This window comes from Crotalus tigris, unplaced genomic scaffold (assembly GCF_016545835.1).
Source record: "Crotalus tigris isolate CLP2741 ecotype Arizona unplaced genomic scaffold, ASM1654583v1 scf7180000017550.10884619, whole genome shotgun sequence".
NCBI classification, from domain to species: Eukaryota; Metazoa; Chordata; class Lepidosauria; order Squamata; family Viperidae; genus Crotalus; species Crotalus tigris.
This window is the reverse complement of record NW_024096468.1, coordinates 5,020,045-5,034,604: the sequence shown is the minus strand read 5'-3', so window position 1 is coordinate 5,034,604 and position 14,560 is coordinate 5,020,045. Positions and strand designations below refer to the sequence as shown.

General features: G+C 40.2%; 1 protein-coding gene across 6 annotated transcripts in view; it reads left to right on the top strand.

The window, feature by feature from the left end:
- Nucleotides 1–14,098, top strand: part of AKAP1 (A-kinase anchoring protein 1) — a 62,507-nt gene extending 48,409 nt beyond the window's left edge. For all 6 annotated transcript variants that reach the window (XM_039341190.1, XM_039341208.1, XM_039341216.1 and 3 more), the window contains 3 exons: nt 1,201–1,274; nt 7,593–7,658; nt 12,555–14,098. In XM_039341190.1, the coding sequence (XP_039197124.1) occupies nt 1,201–1,274; nt 7,593–7,658; nt 12,555–12,617 (203 nt within the window). In that variant the 3' untranslated portion in view covers nt 12,618–14,098. The remainder of the gene's footprint in view (nt 1–1,200; nt 1,275–7,592; nt 7,659–12,554) is intronic.
- Nucleotides 14,099–14,560: the final 462 nt, after the last annotated feature.

Genomic DNA, 14,560 nt, shown 5'->3' with positions numbered 1-14,560 from the left:
CCTAGAAACATAAGAGGGATGTGTCTATCTTTGTGGTTTGGGATTTTATTACAGGTAGTCCTCGACTTACGACCACAATTGAGACCAAAATTTCTGTTGCTAATTAAGACAGTTGTTAAAGTGAGTTTGGCCCCATTTTATGATTTCTTCTTCAGCTCTGACTGGATGGTGGGCAATGGAAGGATGTATATTCCTTGCAGACAACTGGTCATTTGCAGCATCCTGCAAATTTGCATTCTTTAGAAAATCATTGATAAACCTCCAAGTGACCTCAACGACTCTCTAAAGGGATGCAAATGACCAGCTGTCTGCAAGGAGTATAAATCCTTCAACTCTCCACCATCCAGTCAGAGCTGAAGAAGCTTCTTTGGATGAGAAGCGAAACGTCTTCAAAGAGAAAAAAAAAAGTAACTCCAGTTGCCTCATGAAAAAGCACCTTTGGGTTGTAAAATCAGGTTGATCATGTAACTGATTGCTTTATGATCATCATGGGTTACAACTGTGATTGGCAAGTTTCATTACGGTCATAACTCAAAGACTACCTGTACAGGATACAAAATTTGAAATGGCAATCCAGCACCAATAACCCAACAACTGAAAGGCAGCTCCATTCATCCAGCCATTCAATAAATTGCATTGGTGGAAAATGATGGGAAGGGCTGAGTTCGGATTCTTCTCAGACTTAACTCAGGAACTTACCATACTTACCTGAAGATAAGCTGAGAACTTTAGGTACCAAAATATACCTCCAAATTGGGTTTGGCTTACCTTTAAATTAAATGTATTACATTAGTAATTATACTTTTTAAAAGTATCTGCATCTACTTGCATATAAGCCCATCTGAGTATAAGCTGAGCCTTGCATTTTTAACCAAAATACCATGAAAATCAGATTATCCACAAAAGCCAATTGTGAAAATTAAAAGATGAAAATTTCGAGGGGCAGATTATTCACAGATGGGCTTACATGCAAGTATATACAGTACTGTACTCTCAGTGCAAACCTTTTCCACTTCCTTCAGGGATTATCATGCTCAGTTATAATTTGAGCAATTTTAAAAAGCTGTTTATTTTTTGCTCCTACCTTCCCGGAAAAGGCAGGAATAACCCAATGGAAAGGTTCTGGAGTGCTTAATTTTGGTCTGGGTTCAGGGGCCACTTTGAATAATTATTCTTTCTCTCTCCTCCTTTCTATTAAAGATGATGATAACTTCTCATCTGAAGCTGACACGGTTGTTAGTGAAATGACCAGGGATACACCCTTACTTGCAGAGGTAAGAGTAACAGCTACAGGTGGATTGCTTATAGCTCTTTTGATTTGATTAAACCTGGGAAAAAACTGGCATTTGTGGTGAGAAATCCCTTTTCCTTCCATTAACAAAGGAGAAAGAGAATGTCAAACTAGTGAGAAATGGTGATGTTGTAGAATCCACACTTCCTGATATCTCAGTGCTGATGTTCAACAATATTTGACAGGCCATAGATTCACCATCAGGCCTGCCCTTGGCTTGTTCAAATTCAGTTTCATGTTTATAAGAGCCAGTTTAGTCTTGTCATTAAGGCGCCAGTCTAGAAGGCAGGAGACCATGGGTTCTAGTCCCACTTTAGCCATGAAAGCCGGGTAGGTGACTTTGGTCCAGTCCCTTTCTCTCAGCCCAATTCACCACATTGTTGTGAGGAAAATAGGAGGAGAAAGGTGTATTGGGATGCCACCTTGAACTATTAGGCGTCCAGTTCAGCCCCTCTACTCTAGTAAGCCTCCGTGCTATCAGCCCCTTTTACCACAAAGATCCTGCAGGAGAAGGGCAGTGTGGATAACCGTGGGTTCTGGCAGGGTGAGAGCTGTGAATCATAAACACCAAGCTTTCGCTATGTCCCTGCACAACAGTTACAGTGCCCTTGCTGACCTTAATAGGGACATTAAGGAGACAGGTAAAGGTATTTGTGAAGATAACTTAAATAAGCAGGGGATTGTGGTCCGAGATGAAGAACTAGATTTAGACAGGGAGAAGTGTGAATCAGGTATTGCACATCAGTCATGCAAGAACAGAAAGGCACCCAAAAAGAGAAGCTACCTTCTGGTAGGTGATTCAATTATAAGGGATGTAAATTTAGGAAAGGGCACAGAGGCTTCGAAAGAGGTCAGGTGTCTTCCAGGTGCTACTGCCAGTAGGAATAAGAAGCGTATTTCTAAAATAATCAAGAATGGCAGCAAGGACTGTGATGTGGAGGCTATTGTACATCTTGGCACTAACGATCTGTCCCAAAAAGATGTACTCTCTGTGCAGAACGATTTCCAGAGTTTGGGGAAGGAACTTAGCAGAATAGGCTGTAGGCTTACTTTCTCAGAGGTTTTACCAGTGTATAAGGAGCAAAACGGAAAAGGCCAGTGCATAGCACAATTCAATATGTGGCTAAAAGAGTGGTGTAAAGGGGAAGGCTTTGGATATATTAGTCACGATGTCAGTAGCTGGTCCAATCAAAAGATGTACAAAAGAGATGGTTTGCATCCATCAAAAAAAGAGACTGAGTTACTCGGCTATAAATTCACAGATTTTCTGGAGGGATGTTTAAACTAAACAGCGGGGACAGGGAGTTAATTGATACGGAACAACCCTGTCCCCGGCAATCTAAAAATTATAGGGCTATCAGTGCATGTAGCATAGATGTGTGTGTGGACAAGAATACCAACCTTGCTATCAAGCAAAATGAAGCCTCTAATAGCGAGTGCCACACAAAGTGCACTAACCAAATAGGTGGTAAGACAATAGGGGAACTCAGGCACCACACAGGTTATATAGAAAGGAAACACAGGGCCACTCACAAAGGACTCAAATGTTTATACACCAATGCACAGAGTATGAACAGCAAACAGGGTGAACTAGAAATTCAGGTTAATGAGGGCAGATACGATATTGTTGCCATTACGGAAACATGGTGGGATGAACCCCACACATGGAACACACAGTTAGAGGGATTTAAATTATTTAAAAGAAACAGACCAAATAAAAGAGGAGGTGAAGTTGCTCTCTATATAAGAAATAACTACATCTCTACAGAAATAGAGCACAACAATGATAAAAACTGTCTTGAATGCATTTGGGTCAATATAAAAGGGGGGGGAATGACATTGCCATAGGTGTATACTACAGACCACCCAACCAAACAGAGGAAATAGATGAACTTTTTGCTATTCAGCTAACTAAGGTATGTAGGAAGCACATCACAATAGTAATGGGGGACTTTAACTACCCTGACATCAACTGGGAGACAAACTCCGCACCAAGTGGAAGATCAAACAGGTTCCTAGCAAACCTAGCAGACAACTTTGTCTCCCAAAAAGTAGAGAAGGGAACTAGGGGGTTAGCCATTTTGGATCTAATTCTCACTAACAGAGATGAAATGATAGACGGTGTTGAAGACATAGGAACCCTGTGAGGAAGTGATCATGCAATATTAGAATTCAACATTATAGAAGCACAACCAATAGAACACAGTCAAACTAGAGTCTTGGACTTCAAGATAGCTAATTTCAATAAACTTAGAGAGGGCTTGGGAAGGATTCCATGGATGAGAATCCTCAAGGGGAAAACAACTCAAGAAGCTTGGGAAATTTTGAAAAATGAGATAATAAAAGCACAGTCTAGCACAATGCCAACAAAGAGGAAAAACAACAGCTCTCAAAAGAAACCAGCATGACTGCATAAAGAACTCTCTGACAAATTGAAAGATAAAAAGGACAAGTATAGAAAATGGAAAGAGGGGAACATAACTAAGTCAGAATATCAGCAAATAGCCCGAGCCTGCAAAGATGAAGTGAAGAAAGCCAAGGCTCAAAATGAACTAAGGCTTGCGACCAAAGTCAAAAATAACAAAAAAAGCTTAGTGGCAAGAAGGTGACAAGCAACAGGGAGAAAGCAGAACTGTTTAACTTGTTTTTGGCATCTGTCTTTACACAAAGGGAAAAAACAGACCAACCTATCAAAAATAGTGCCATAAAAAACAAAATAGAAACACAAGTTAAGATAGGCAAGAAAATGGTTAGTGAGCACCTGTCCAGCCTAGATGAGTTCAAATCGCCAGGACCAGATGGATTACATCCCAGAGTTCTCAAGGAACTGGCAGATGTGATATCGGAGCCAATGAACTATATTTTTCAAAGATCCTGGAACACAGGGGAACTACCAGAGGACTGGAAAAGAGCTGATGTAGTTCCCATCCTCAAAAAAGGAAAAAAAAATGGATCCAGGGAATTACAGACCTATCAGCCTGACCTCAATACCTGGGAAGATCCTGGAAAAGATAATCAAACAACGAATCAACTAACACCTAGAGGCAAACAAAGTCATTACTAAAAGCCAACATGGGTTTGTCAAAAATAGATCATGCCAGACAAATCTTATTGCATTCTTTGACCAAGTGACAAAATTAGTGGATCAGAGTAATGCTGTGGACATAATTTACTTGGACTTCAGTAAGTCATTTGATAAAGTAGATCACAACCTACTACTTGACAAGATAGAAAAATGTGGGGTAGACAGAACCACCACCAGATGGATCCGTAGCTGGCTGACCGGCCGTACTCAGCGAGTGGTCCTCAATTGAACTGCATCTATATGGAGGGAAGTGTGTAGTGGGGTGCCCCAGGGCTCTGTTCTGGGCCCAGTACTCTTCAACATCTTCATCAACGATTTGGATGAAGGGATAGATGGGGAACTCATCAAATTTGCAGACGACACCAAGCTGGCAGGAATAGCCAACACTCCAGAAGACAGGCTTAAGATACCGAAGGATCTGGACAGACTTGAACACTGGGCACTAACTAACAAAATGAAATTCAATGGTGAAAAAAGCAAGGTTCTACATTTAGGCAAGAAAAACCAAATGCACAAGTACAGCATAGGTGGCACCATACTCAATAGTAGTAACTGTGAGAGGGACCTCGGAGTCCTAGTAGACAATCACCTAAATATGAGCCAGCAGTGTGCTGCAGCTGCCAAAAAGGGCAACACAGTGCTAGGCTGCATTAACAGAGGGATAGAATCAAGATCACGTGAAGTATTAATACCACTCTACAATGCCTTGGTAAGACCACACTTGGAATACTGCATCCAGTTTTGGTCACCACGATGTAAAAAAGATGTTGAGACTCTAGAAAGAGTACAGACTAGAGCAACAAAGATGATTAGGGGACTGGAGGCTAAAACATATAAGGAACGGTTGCTAGAATTGGGTATGTCTAATTTAACGAAGAGAAGGACAATGGCGGACATGATAGCAGTATTCCAATATCTCAGGGGCTGCCATAAAGAAGAGGGAATCAAGCTATTTTCCAAAGCATCTGAAGGCAGGACAAGAAGCAACAGGTGGAAACTAATCAAGGAGAGAAGCAACCTAGAACTAAGGAGAAGCTTCCTGACAGTGAGAACAATTAATCAGTGGAACAGCCTGCCTCCAGAAGCAGTAAATGCTCCAACACTGGAAGTTTTTAAGAAGAGACTGGATAGCCATTTGTCCGAAACGGTATAGGGTTTCCTGCCTGAGCAGGGGGTTGGACTAGATGACCTCTAAGGTCCCTTCCAACTTTACTACTATTATATTATATATTATATTATTTGTAAAAATAAATAAATGCAAATAAATAAACTATTCTTCACAATCTACTGGTTGGACCAGGGGTCTTCAAACTTGGCCCTTTTATGACTTGTGGACTTCAACTCCCAGAATTCCTCAGTCAGGCACACTGGCTGAGGAATTCTGGGAGTTGAAGTCCACAAGTCATAAAAGGGCCAAGGTTGAAGACCCCCTGGGTTGGACTATGGCAATGTGTTCTATCCTTGAAAAGTATCTGGAAGCTTCAGCTGGTACAAAATTGGGCCTTGTGAGATATCTTGGACACCCAGAGAATGGCGCACGTAACAACTTTGCTATATAAGCTGCATTGGGTGCCAGTTTGCTTCTGGGTCCAATTCAAGGAGCGGGTTGTGGTCTATAAAGCATGGGGCCAGGTTACCTATGGATTAGGAACTGTTTTCGTCCCATTACATCAGCCTCTCCCACCCAGTCAGTCAGGGATGTTTTTTTTATGGACCCTGTCAATTAAATCATTTTGACTGGCGGGGTCCAGGAAGAGAGCCTTCTCTGACGTTGCCACTGCCGTGTGGAACACTCTCCCTCCAGAGGTGTGGTGGGTCCCCACTCCTGTTTTTTTTTATAGTAGTAGTAGTAGTAGTAGTAGTAGTAGTAGTAGTAGTAGTAATAGAGTTGGAAGGGTCCTTGGAGGTCATCTAGTCCAACCCCGCTCAGGCAGGAAACTTATACCATTTCGGACAAATGGCTGTCCAGTCTCTTCTTAAAAACTTCCAGTGTTGGAGCATTTACAGCTTCTGGAAGCAGGTTGTTCCACTGGTTAATTGTTCTAACTGTCAGGAAATTTCTCCTTAGTTCCAGGTTGCTTCTCTCCTTGATTAGTTTCCATCCGTTGCTTCTTGTCCTTCTATAAAGACATAAAAACAAGCGGCCTTGCTTGAGGCACACAAAGGAGCCACATAGCCCTGGGGCTCGTTAGCAGCCTGCAAGCCCTCCTCCTTCCCTTTAATTCAGTTTTTTATACTCTTTGCCTTTTTAAAATTTTATATCCTCTTTTTTATGCTTTTAATATTTTATTGTACACCACCCGGAGTCTCTCTGTGAGAGAGATGTCATTTCTTAAATATGATGAATAAATAAATTGTGAGCCAGGCAAATTCTTGTCCAGAGCTTGGTGGAAAGATTTTAGTAACCTCTAGGATAGGGGTTGGGGAACCTTGGCTCTTTTATGAATTGTGGACTTCAACTCCCAGAATTCCTGAGCCAGCCAGCCCCACCCATGCTCTAGGAAGATTTTTGATTCATTGCAACATAGTGCAACATAACATAGTAGCTCAAAGGGATAACTGTAGGTAGGAGAAGAGCAGGCAGAGATGGAGAGATGGATTAAATGTATCATCTATTTAGTTGTGATCCCACAAAAACTCTCACGTCCAACCCCTCCTAAATTCCATTGACCCTTATCTGGTGCCAATTTAGTGTTGAACTTTAGCTGACCAGATTGTTGTGTACAGGTAGTCCTTGACTTACAATAGTTCGTTTAGTGACTGTTTGAAATTACAACGGCACTGAAAAAAGGACTTACGACCATTTTTGACACTTAGGATTGTTGCAGCATCCCCCTGGTCACATGAACAAAATTCAGATGTGTGTCAACTGTCTCATATTTATGACGATTGCAGTGTCCCAAGGTCATGAGATCACCTTTTGCCACCTTCTCACAGGGTCAGTGGGGAAGCCAGATTCACTTAACAACTGTGTTACTAACTTAACAGCTGTGGTGATTCAGTGGCAAGGAAAGGTTGTAAAATGGAGCAAAACTCACTTAACAAATTTCTCACTTAGCAACAGAAAGTTTGAGCTCAGTTGTGGTTGTAAGTTGAGGATTATAGGCTTGAACAAGTCTTCTATGCTGCAGCCTTATGAACGTTCCTGATTCTTTGTTTCTAATAACAACCATGCATTTACTGCTGGTAGATATTAACTGACTTCTCTATTTGTAGGTTACAAATTATGACAGTGCAACGGGCTTGCCACTAATACAACTGTGGAGCATGATAGGAGATGAGGTATGTAGACTATCAAATCGATTTTGGGTCCTTAATGTGTCACAGTGATCCCAGAATTGAATCACTCATTATGACCACCTGGGTGATTTGAACAGAAAGCTGGAAAGATCCTTTGTAAAATGTGCATTAGTAGGCTTCTTAGTAGGATGCTGTTCTTTGGGGAAGTTGTGTAGATATAGAAAAACTAGACTTTGTACTTTGGAGAGATGTTGGATCTTAGTTGAATATCCTGCTTGCTCTTGGTTGGCCTTGTTCCAGTCATCCAGGCTGCAGGTGGACACCACCAATTTTTTTCTGCAGTTCTCAGTCCAGTTTGTTAGATGGACAGATGGTCTCCTTTTTAGTTTGCGTGTCTTTGGATGGACAGCAATAGAGTCTGTAAGCCCCTTCGTAGGATGTGCCAAGTCTTCTTAATCCATGCAGACAGCACCAAACAATATGGGAAAAGTAAGCCAACTTTGCTTCACTCTTCAGGATCTCAGCTGCTTTGGTAGACCGGGCTCTTTCTTGGAATTCTTTCCCATTATATTTCTGCAAAACATTAAAGAAAGGAAAGCAACTGGGCCAGCCCAATTGGAAAAAAATGTTGTCCGTGCGCACGCATACAAATACCCATCTGTTTGTACACCAGGAATGATAGACTTCATTTGTTTTTTTTTTTTCCTTTCAAATTCCTGCCCATACTGAAAGCTAAAACAGAGAAAAGCCACAAATTAATATTTTATCAGGAGGTACAAAGATAAGACTTTCTGTTCATCCTCCAAATGGCAGGAATTGAGTGGCAATTTCCAGATTTTAGACTCTCCTGCAAAGGAGATTAATATTTCCAGGTGAGAGTTTCTCTAGCATTAACTTGATGGGCTTGTCATCAAAAGGCAAAATCTTTTATTTACAGTGAAATTATTTATTGAACTGATAACTTCTCATTCTGGAGTGAAATAAGCTGCTAAGTATGTCTACTGGATTTTGGGATGGTTTGGTAGCGTGTTAAAGCTGCCTGCCTTGGAATTTTTATTGCAACAGATAAATTTAGTAATATTTTTCTTTAATTACCAATATTCTTTAGCGGAGGAGCATGTCAATTAAGCATAGACAAAAAGAAGGGGGAAATTTTTATTTCAACTAGAGAGACTTTGTTTAAAATATAAACTTCACATTTTATGGACTGCATGTGTACACAAGTCCTCCCATAACATCCACAGACTGGAAACTCTGTTGCTAAGCAACATGATCATTAAACAAGACATTGTGTGACTGCACTGGACTTTGTCACTTTTCTCTGCAGTTGTTAAGTGAATCACTACTGTCATTATATGAGTCAACCCATAACTGTGACTGGCCTTCACAGTGACTTTGCTTGTCAAAAGTCAGCTGTGTACAGATGCCAAACACATGACCATGGGACATGGCAGCTGTCATGTAAGCAAACTGATTGCAAAGTGCCTGAATGGCAATCATGTGACTCTGGGGATGTTGAAACAGCCATAAGTTTGAGGACCAGTCGTAAGTCTTTTTGTTCAGTGCTGTTGTAACTTTGAACAGTCACTAAGTGAGTGGACAGTAAGCAAAAACGACCTGGAATGTCTTTTCACTTAAGATAGTTATACGCACACACATACCCAAAATACTATCTCATTTAAACTGGCCAGTATAGGTAGTCCTCGACTTACAACAGTTCATATAGTGACTGTTCAAATTACAACTGCACTGAAAAATGTGTCTTGCTTATGTCCATTTTACCATCCCCACGGTCACATGAACAAAATGCAGATGGTTGGCAAGTGACTCACATTTATGACGGTTGCAGTGTCCCAGGGTCATGTGATTGCCTTTCATGACCTTCTGACAAGTAAAGTGAATGGGGGAGCCAGATTCACTTAACAACTGTGGCAAGAAAAATCAAAATGGGGCAGAGCTCACTTAAAAACTGTCTTAATTAGCAACAGAAATTTTGCTCTCAATTGTGGTCGTAAGTCGAGGACTATGTGCAGAAACAAAATAGAATATCTCAAAAACAGTTTGAAAACATCTTCAATAATTATAATCCACAATCACCTTGGGATTCGAAGATTTGTTAAAGATAAAGATGGATTGAAATATTTTCCTGAATGAGATTCAGATGCCAGTCATACCCCGGGCATAGCATGTGCCATAGCATGAGGGCTACAACTGACAAAGGCATGGTTCGTTGACCGACATGGTTGAGTTCTTCAGCATGTCTTTTGTGGAAGTTTGCACCAGATGGGCAAAATCCATTCAACAAGGCGATTTAAACAATTATTCAATTGCAACAACAACAAAAAAAGAACAAACTGAATAGCTGAATCCACTGAAAGAGGAAATTGTGCTTAATTCAAACCAGCTCTCTCCCAGCTTCAAAGTGAATTCTGCATCAGCTCAGCTTCAATGCAGAAAGCCAGCTGCAATTTTCTTTTAAAACATTGCCCAGTGTCAGAAGGGCAGTCTCAGTGGGAACACCATTTCAGAACACAGTACTGGAGGAGGTGGGAGAATCCTTCCCAGCTAACAAAGTTTATTAAAAAAAATAGAATTATACAGTGATTGTGATCTGCGGGTTTGGATTTCAATTACAGGCCACTTTTAAGCTAGTTGGAAGGTGTTTTACATACCTGAATGAAAGATTGCAATCTTAATGTAACCTGTGACTTTCAGTAAATACTGCAAATACATATATCTTTGGCAAAGAAGAAAAAGACAATATGTATGTAGTCCTCGACTTACAATATGTATGTAGTCCTCGACTGGAATGGAGTCTACCCAATATGGTCATAGGTCACCCATTTGACTGACCAATTTTATAACCTGTTTTTGTGGTGGCTGTTAAGCAGATCCACTGTCACTAAGGGACTGCCACCATTTTTAAGTGAGCCTATTGTTCACTGTGAGGTGTTTTTGCAGAAAACTAGAAATAAATGCTAGTTTTCAGGAAAAAAAATGTAAATTTGTGGTCACACTACAAATGACAGTAAGTGTGGGCCAGTTGTGGAGATGACAGTTGGATTTTCAAAAATAGGTTGCAAAGTACCTTTTGTGGGTCGGTCATAACTTCAGTCATTAAGAACCAGAGGGAGGGAGGGAGGGAGGGAGGGAGGGAGGGAGAGAGACAGACAGACAGACAGACAGACAGACAGACAGAGATAAATATAAAGATATAAAATCTCACTTTTTAAACCAAACATTTAATCTTGACCCCAGGGAATAATATTGATCAGTTCTTTCATTACGTTCATAAAGAAATTAATTATCAGCAAGTAAGGACATACAATCAGTTCAAAATGTTTTTCTGTTGTAAAGTGTCATTTTTTTCTGCTATTTCCCATGCTTGATATATCCATGAGCCTATATTGTTAAAATCCACTTTTCATTGGGTAAAGAGCAACATCTGAAATTAAAAGATCTTTTAATTAGATATATTACCCTTCTACAGGTAGTGCTCGATGTATGACTGTTTGTTTAATGTCCATTTTAAGTTACAGCATCACTAAAAAAAAGTGACTTATGATCCGTTCTTACATTTATGGCCGTTGCAGTGTCCCCATGGTCACATGATCAACATTTGGGAGCTTAGCAGCCATCATATATTTATGATGGTTGCAGCGCCTCAGGGTTACAAGATAGCCATTCATCCAACAAGCTTCTTCAGCACTCTGAGAGTTCATCCTAAGGGTACGGATAAACCCTCAAGTGGCCTCAGAGAGCTAATGACCAACCCTCACAGTGGTATTAATTTAATATAAATCCTTCCATTCCCCACCAGTTGGAACTGAAGAAGCTTCTTGGATGGGAAAAAAAAAAGCCCCAAGAAAGTTTGGCAGCTGCAGCTGCCAAAAAGGCCAACACAGTGCTAGGCTGCATTAACAGAGGGATAGAATCAAGATCACGTGAAGTATTAATACCACTCTTCAATGCCTTGGTAAGGCCACACTTGGAATACTGCATCCAGTTTTGGTCACCACGATGCAAAAAAGATGTTGAGACTCTAGAAAGAGTACAGAGAAGAGCAACAAAGATGATTAGGGGACTGGAGGCTAAAACATATAAGGAACGGTTGCGAGAATTGGGTATGTCTAGTTTAACGAAGAGAAGGACAAGGGGGGACATGATAGCAGTATTCCAATATCTCAGGGGCTGCCATAAAGAAGAGGGAATTAAGCTATTTTCCAAAGCACCTGAAGGCAGGACAAGAAGCAACGGGTGGAAACTAATCAAGGAGAGAAGCAACCTAGAACTAAGGAGAAACTTCCTGACAGTGAGAACAATTAATCAGTGGAACAGCTTGCCTCCAGAAGCAGTAAATGCTCCAACACTGGAAGTTTTTAAGAAGAGACTGGACAGCCACTTGTCCGAAATGGTGTAGGGTTTCCTGCCCGAGCAGGGGGTTGGACTAGATGACCTCCAAGGTACCTTCCAAATTTACTAATATATATATATAAAGTCCAGTTGCCTTTTGGAAAAGCATCTTTGGGACAACCATGACCTAGATCTGTGTTTCTCAGTCTTGGCAACTTGATGTCATGTGGACTTCAACTCCAAAATTCCCTAGTCAGCCATGCTGGCTGGGGAATTCTGGGAGTTGAAATCTACCCATCTTCAAATTGCTAGGTTGAGAAACTTTGACCTAGATCAGGGGTCTTCAAATGTAGCCCTTTTATGACTTGTGGACTTCAACTCCCAGAATCCCTCAGCCAGGCATGCTGGCTGAGGAATTCTGGGAGTTGAAGTCCACAAGTCATAAAAGGGCCAAGTTTGAAGACCCCTGACCTAGATGATTGAGAATCTCCATAGACATTTGGCCAAGATGTATCTGAGTGTGCAAGATCACTTCTGCTATTGCTAAGTTCACTCACTAATGTTTCTCTTTGTTTTCTCTTCCAGTTGGTGTCCATCAACCGAACACTGGTGGAAAGAGGATTTGCTCAGTGCACGGAAAACTACTAGCAAACCCCTTAACCCATCTTCTGGACTGCTCTTTCCTCTATTCCCCCCTGTCCCTTTGACTTTCTTTCCTGTTTTTGGCACTGTTTCAAAATTAGGATTTTGTAGTCCTTCTTCCCGCCCTTCCCCCCCACACACACAAATCAGTCACTATTTCCACCAGTGATTTGTGATGAATTCATCTGACAAACCACAGTTTGTATTGCATACCTCATTTTGTTGAAAAGGCAGGGAGTTGTACCATAAGCCATTAAACAAAACAAACCACAGCTTTAAAACTTGGCTCTTCCCCTTTGGTCAAATGTCAAGTTATTTAAAAAAAAAAAGAAAGAAAATAATAATTGTAATAATAGAGCAAAGAGGTTTGCACTAGGTTGGCTGTGTATGGTTTAAGGCATGTGTTGAACATATCTCAATTTCCTAAAGTGACTTCTGCCTTGACATTAAACTGACTTGAAATGTAGGAGATAAATTTGATTCAAAAATACCCCCCCAAAAAAATTAATAAAATATTTGAAACTTGGGAGCACATCTGAAATAATTAGCATATCCATATTTCTTACCATAAAAACTAGCTACCTTCCCTTTGGTTCTAGGTAAGGCTACATGCCCCTTGTTTGATTGTGACTACACTTTTAATTAAGGCTTGGTTTGTGCAAGAAATCAGGATATATTCATTTTGCAGACCACCTTAAACAATGAATTTGACTTCAGCCACTATAGCTGCGGCGTTTTTTAATTCCCAGTCTTGTTGAATACACAGAGAAAAGAAAAACGGTTCGCCAAGCCTGATTGTAAGACACCACTGTTTTCTAGCTGTTTGAAAAAAAAAACCTATGTAAATATATATAAAAATCATTGTAATATTTTGTACAAGAAAAGAAAAACTGGAGAATTAAAAAAGGGAACTTCAAACAAAATGAATTTTTTTTCCATACCAAAATGTCCTCTGTAGAAAAGTAGTTCGGGGTGTATGATTACACAGCTTAAAACACTAGAATGTGTGAAAAAAATTCTGACCCTTGTATAGCATGATTCTTCCCCTGCTTGCTGTATGGTAGGAAGAGTAATCAGCAAATTCTTATTGCTTTTTTGCTGTACAGATCTGACTGAACGGGGAAAAACGAGTAACATTTGGAATTAATATTGCTGTGGCGTCTTTTTTTTTTTTTTTTTGCTCCTTTTTAGATTGGTTTCAAATGTGGAATTTAAAAAGAAAGAATCAAGTAATTTAAGCTAATTTAATACTATTAAAATATAAATGAATTTAAAACATGGTTGCTGAGTTCTGAGTTATTACCGAAGGGAGAGAATGTAAAAATGTCTTGTATGTATGTCAATTCTATTACAGATTTTTTGAAATATTGGTCTTATATAGAACATGGAGTGTATGGCAAAATCTTCCTGAAAAGATGTAGAAAAAAAATATTGTGTGAATCAGTCAACCTTTAAGATTTTCAGCAATTAAATGCCTCTAAATGTGAGGGACTAGTGTCATGGATTTCTTTTGTACGATTAAGGTGCTTGGTTAAAAGACTTGGCCAAATTTTTTCAGGGAACTAATTTTTCACTTTTTGTGAAAATTCCCTGGCTGGGGAATTCTGGGAGTTGAAATCCACATATCTTAAAGGTGATGAGGTTGAGAAACAGTGACCTAATAATAGAGTTTGAGTTTTTATTTTGATTTTTTTAATTGCCACAATCAATCAATCGGTACACAGAAGGAATTGCAAGATCAGTAAACATAAACATCCATGATGCAATGCAGCCATTACAAATATGTAAACCAGTAACATAACAATCAGTGCAGTCACAAAATGGCTACCATGGAGTGACTCACCAAAGATTCAGAGAGCAAAGGGATAAGATTGTACAAGGCCTTCCTGCTTGTTTTGCTTCCCCCACCCTCAACAATGGTTAATCAGGAAAGGTTGAGAAGGACCAGA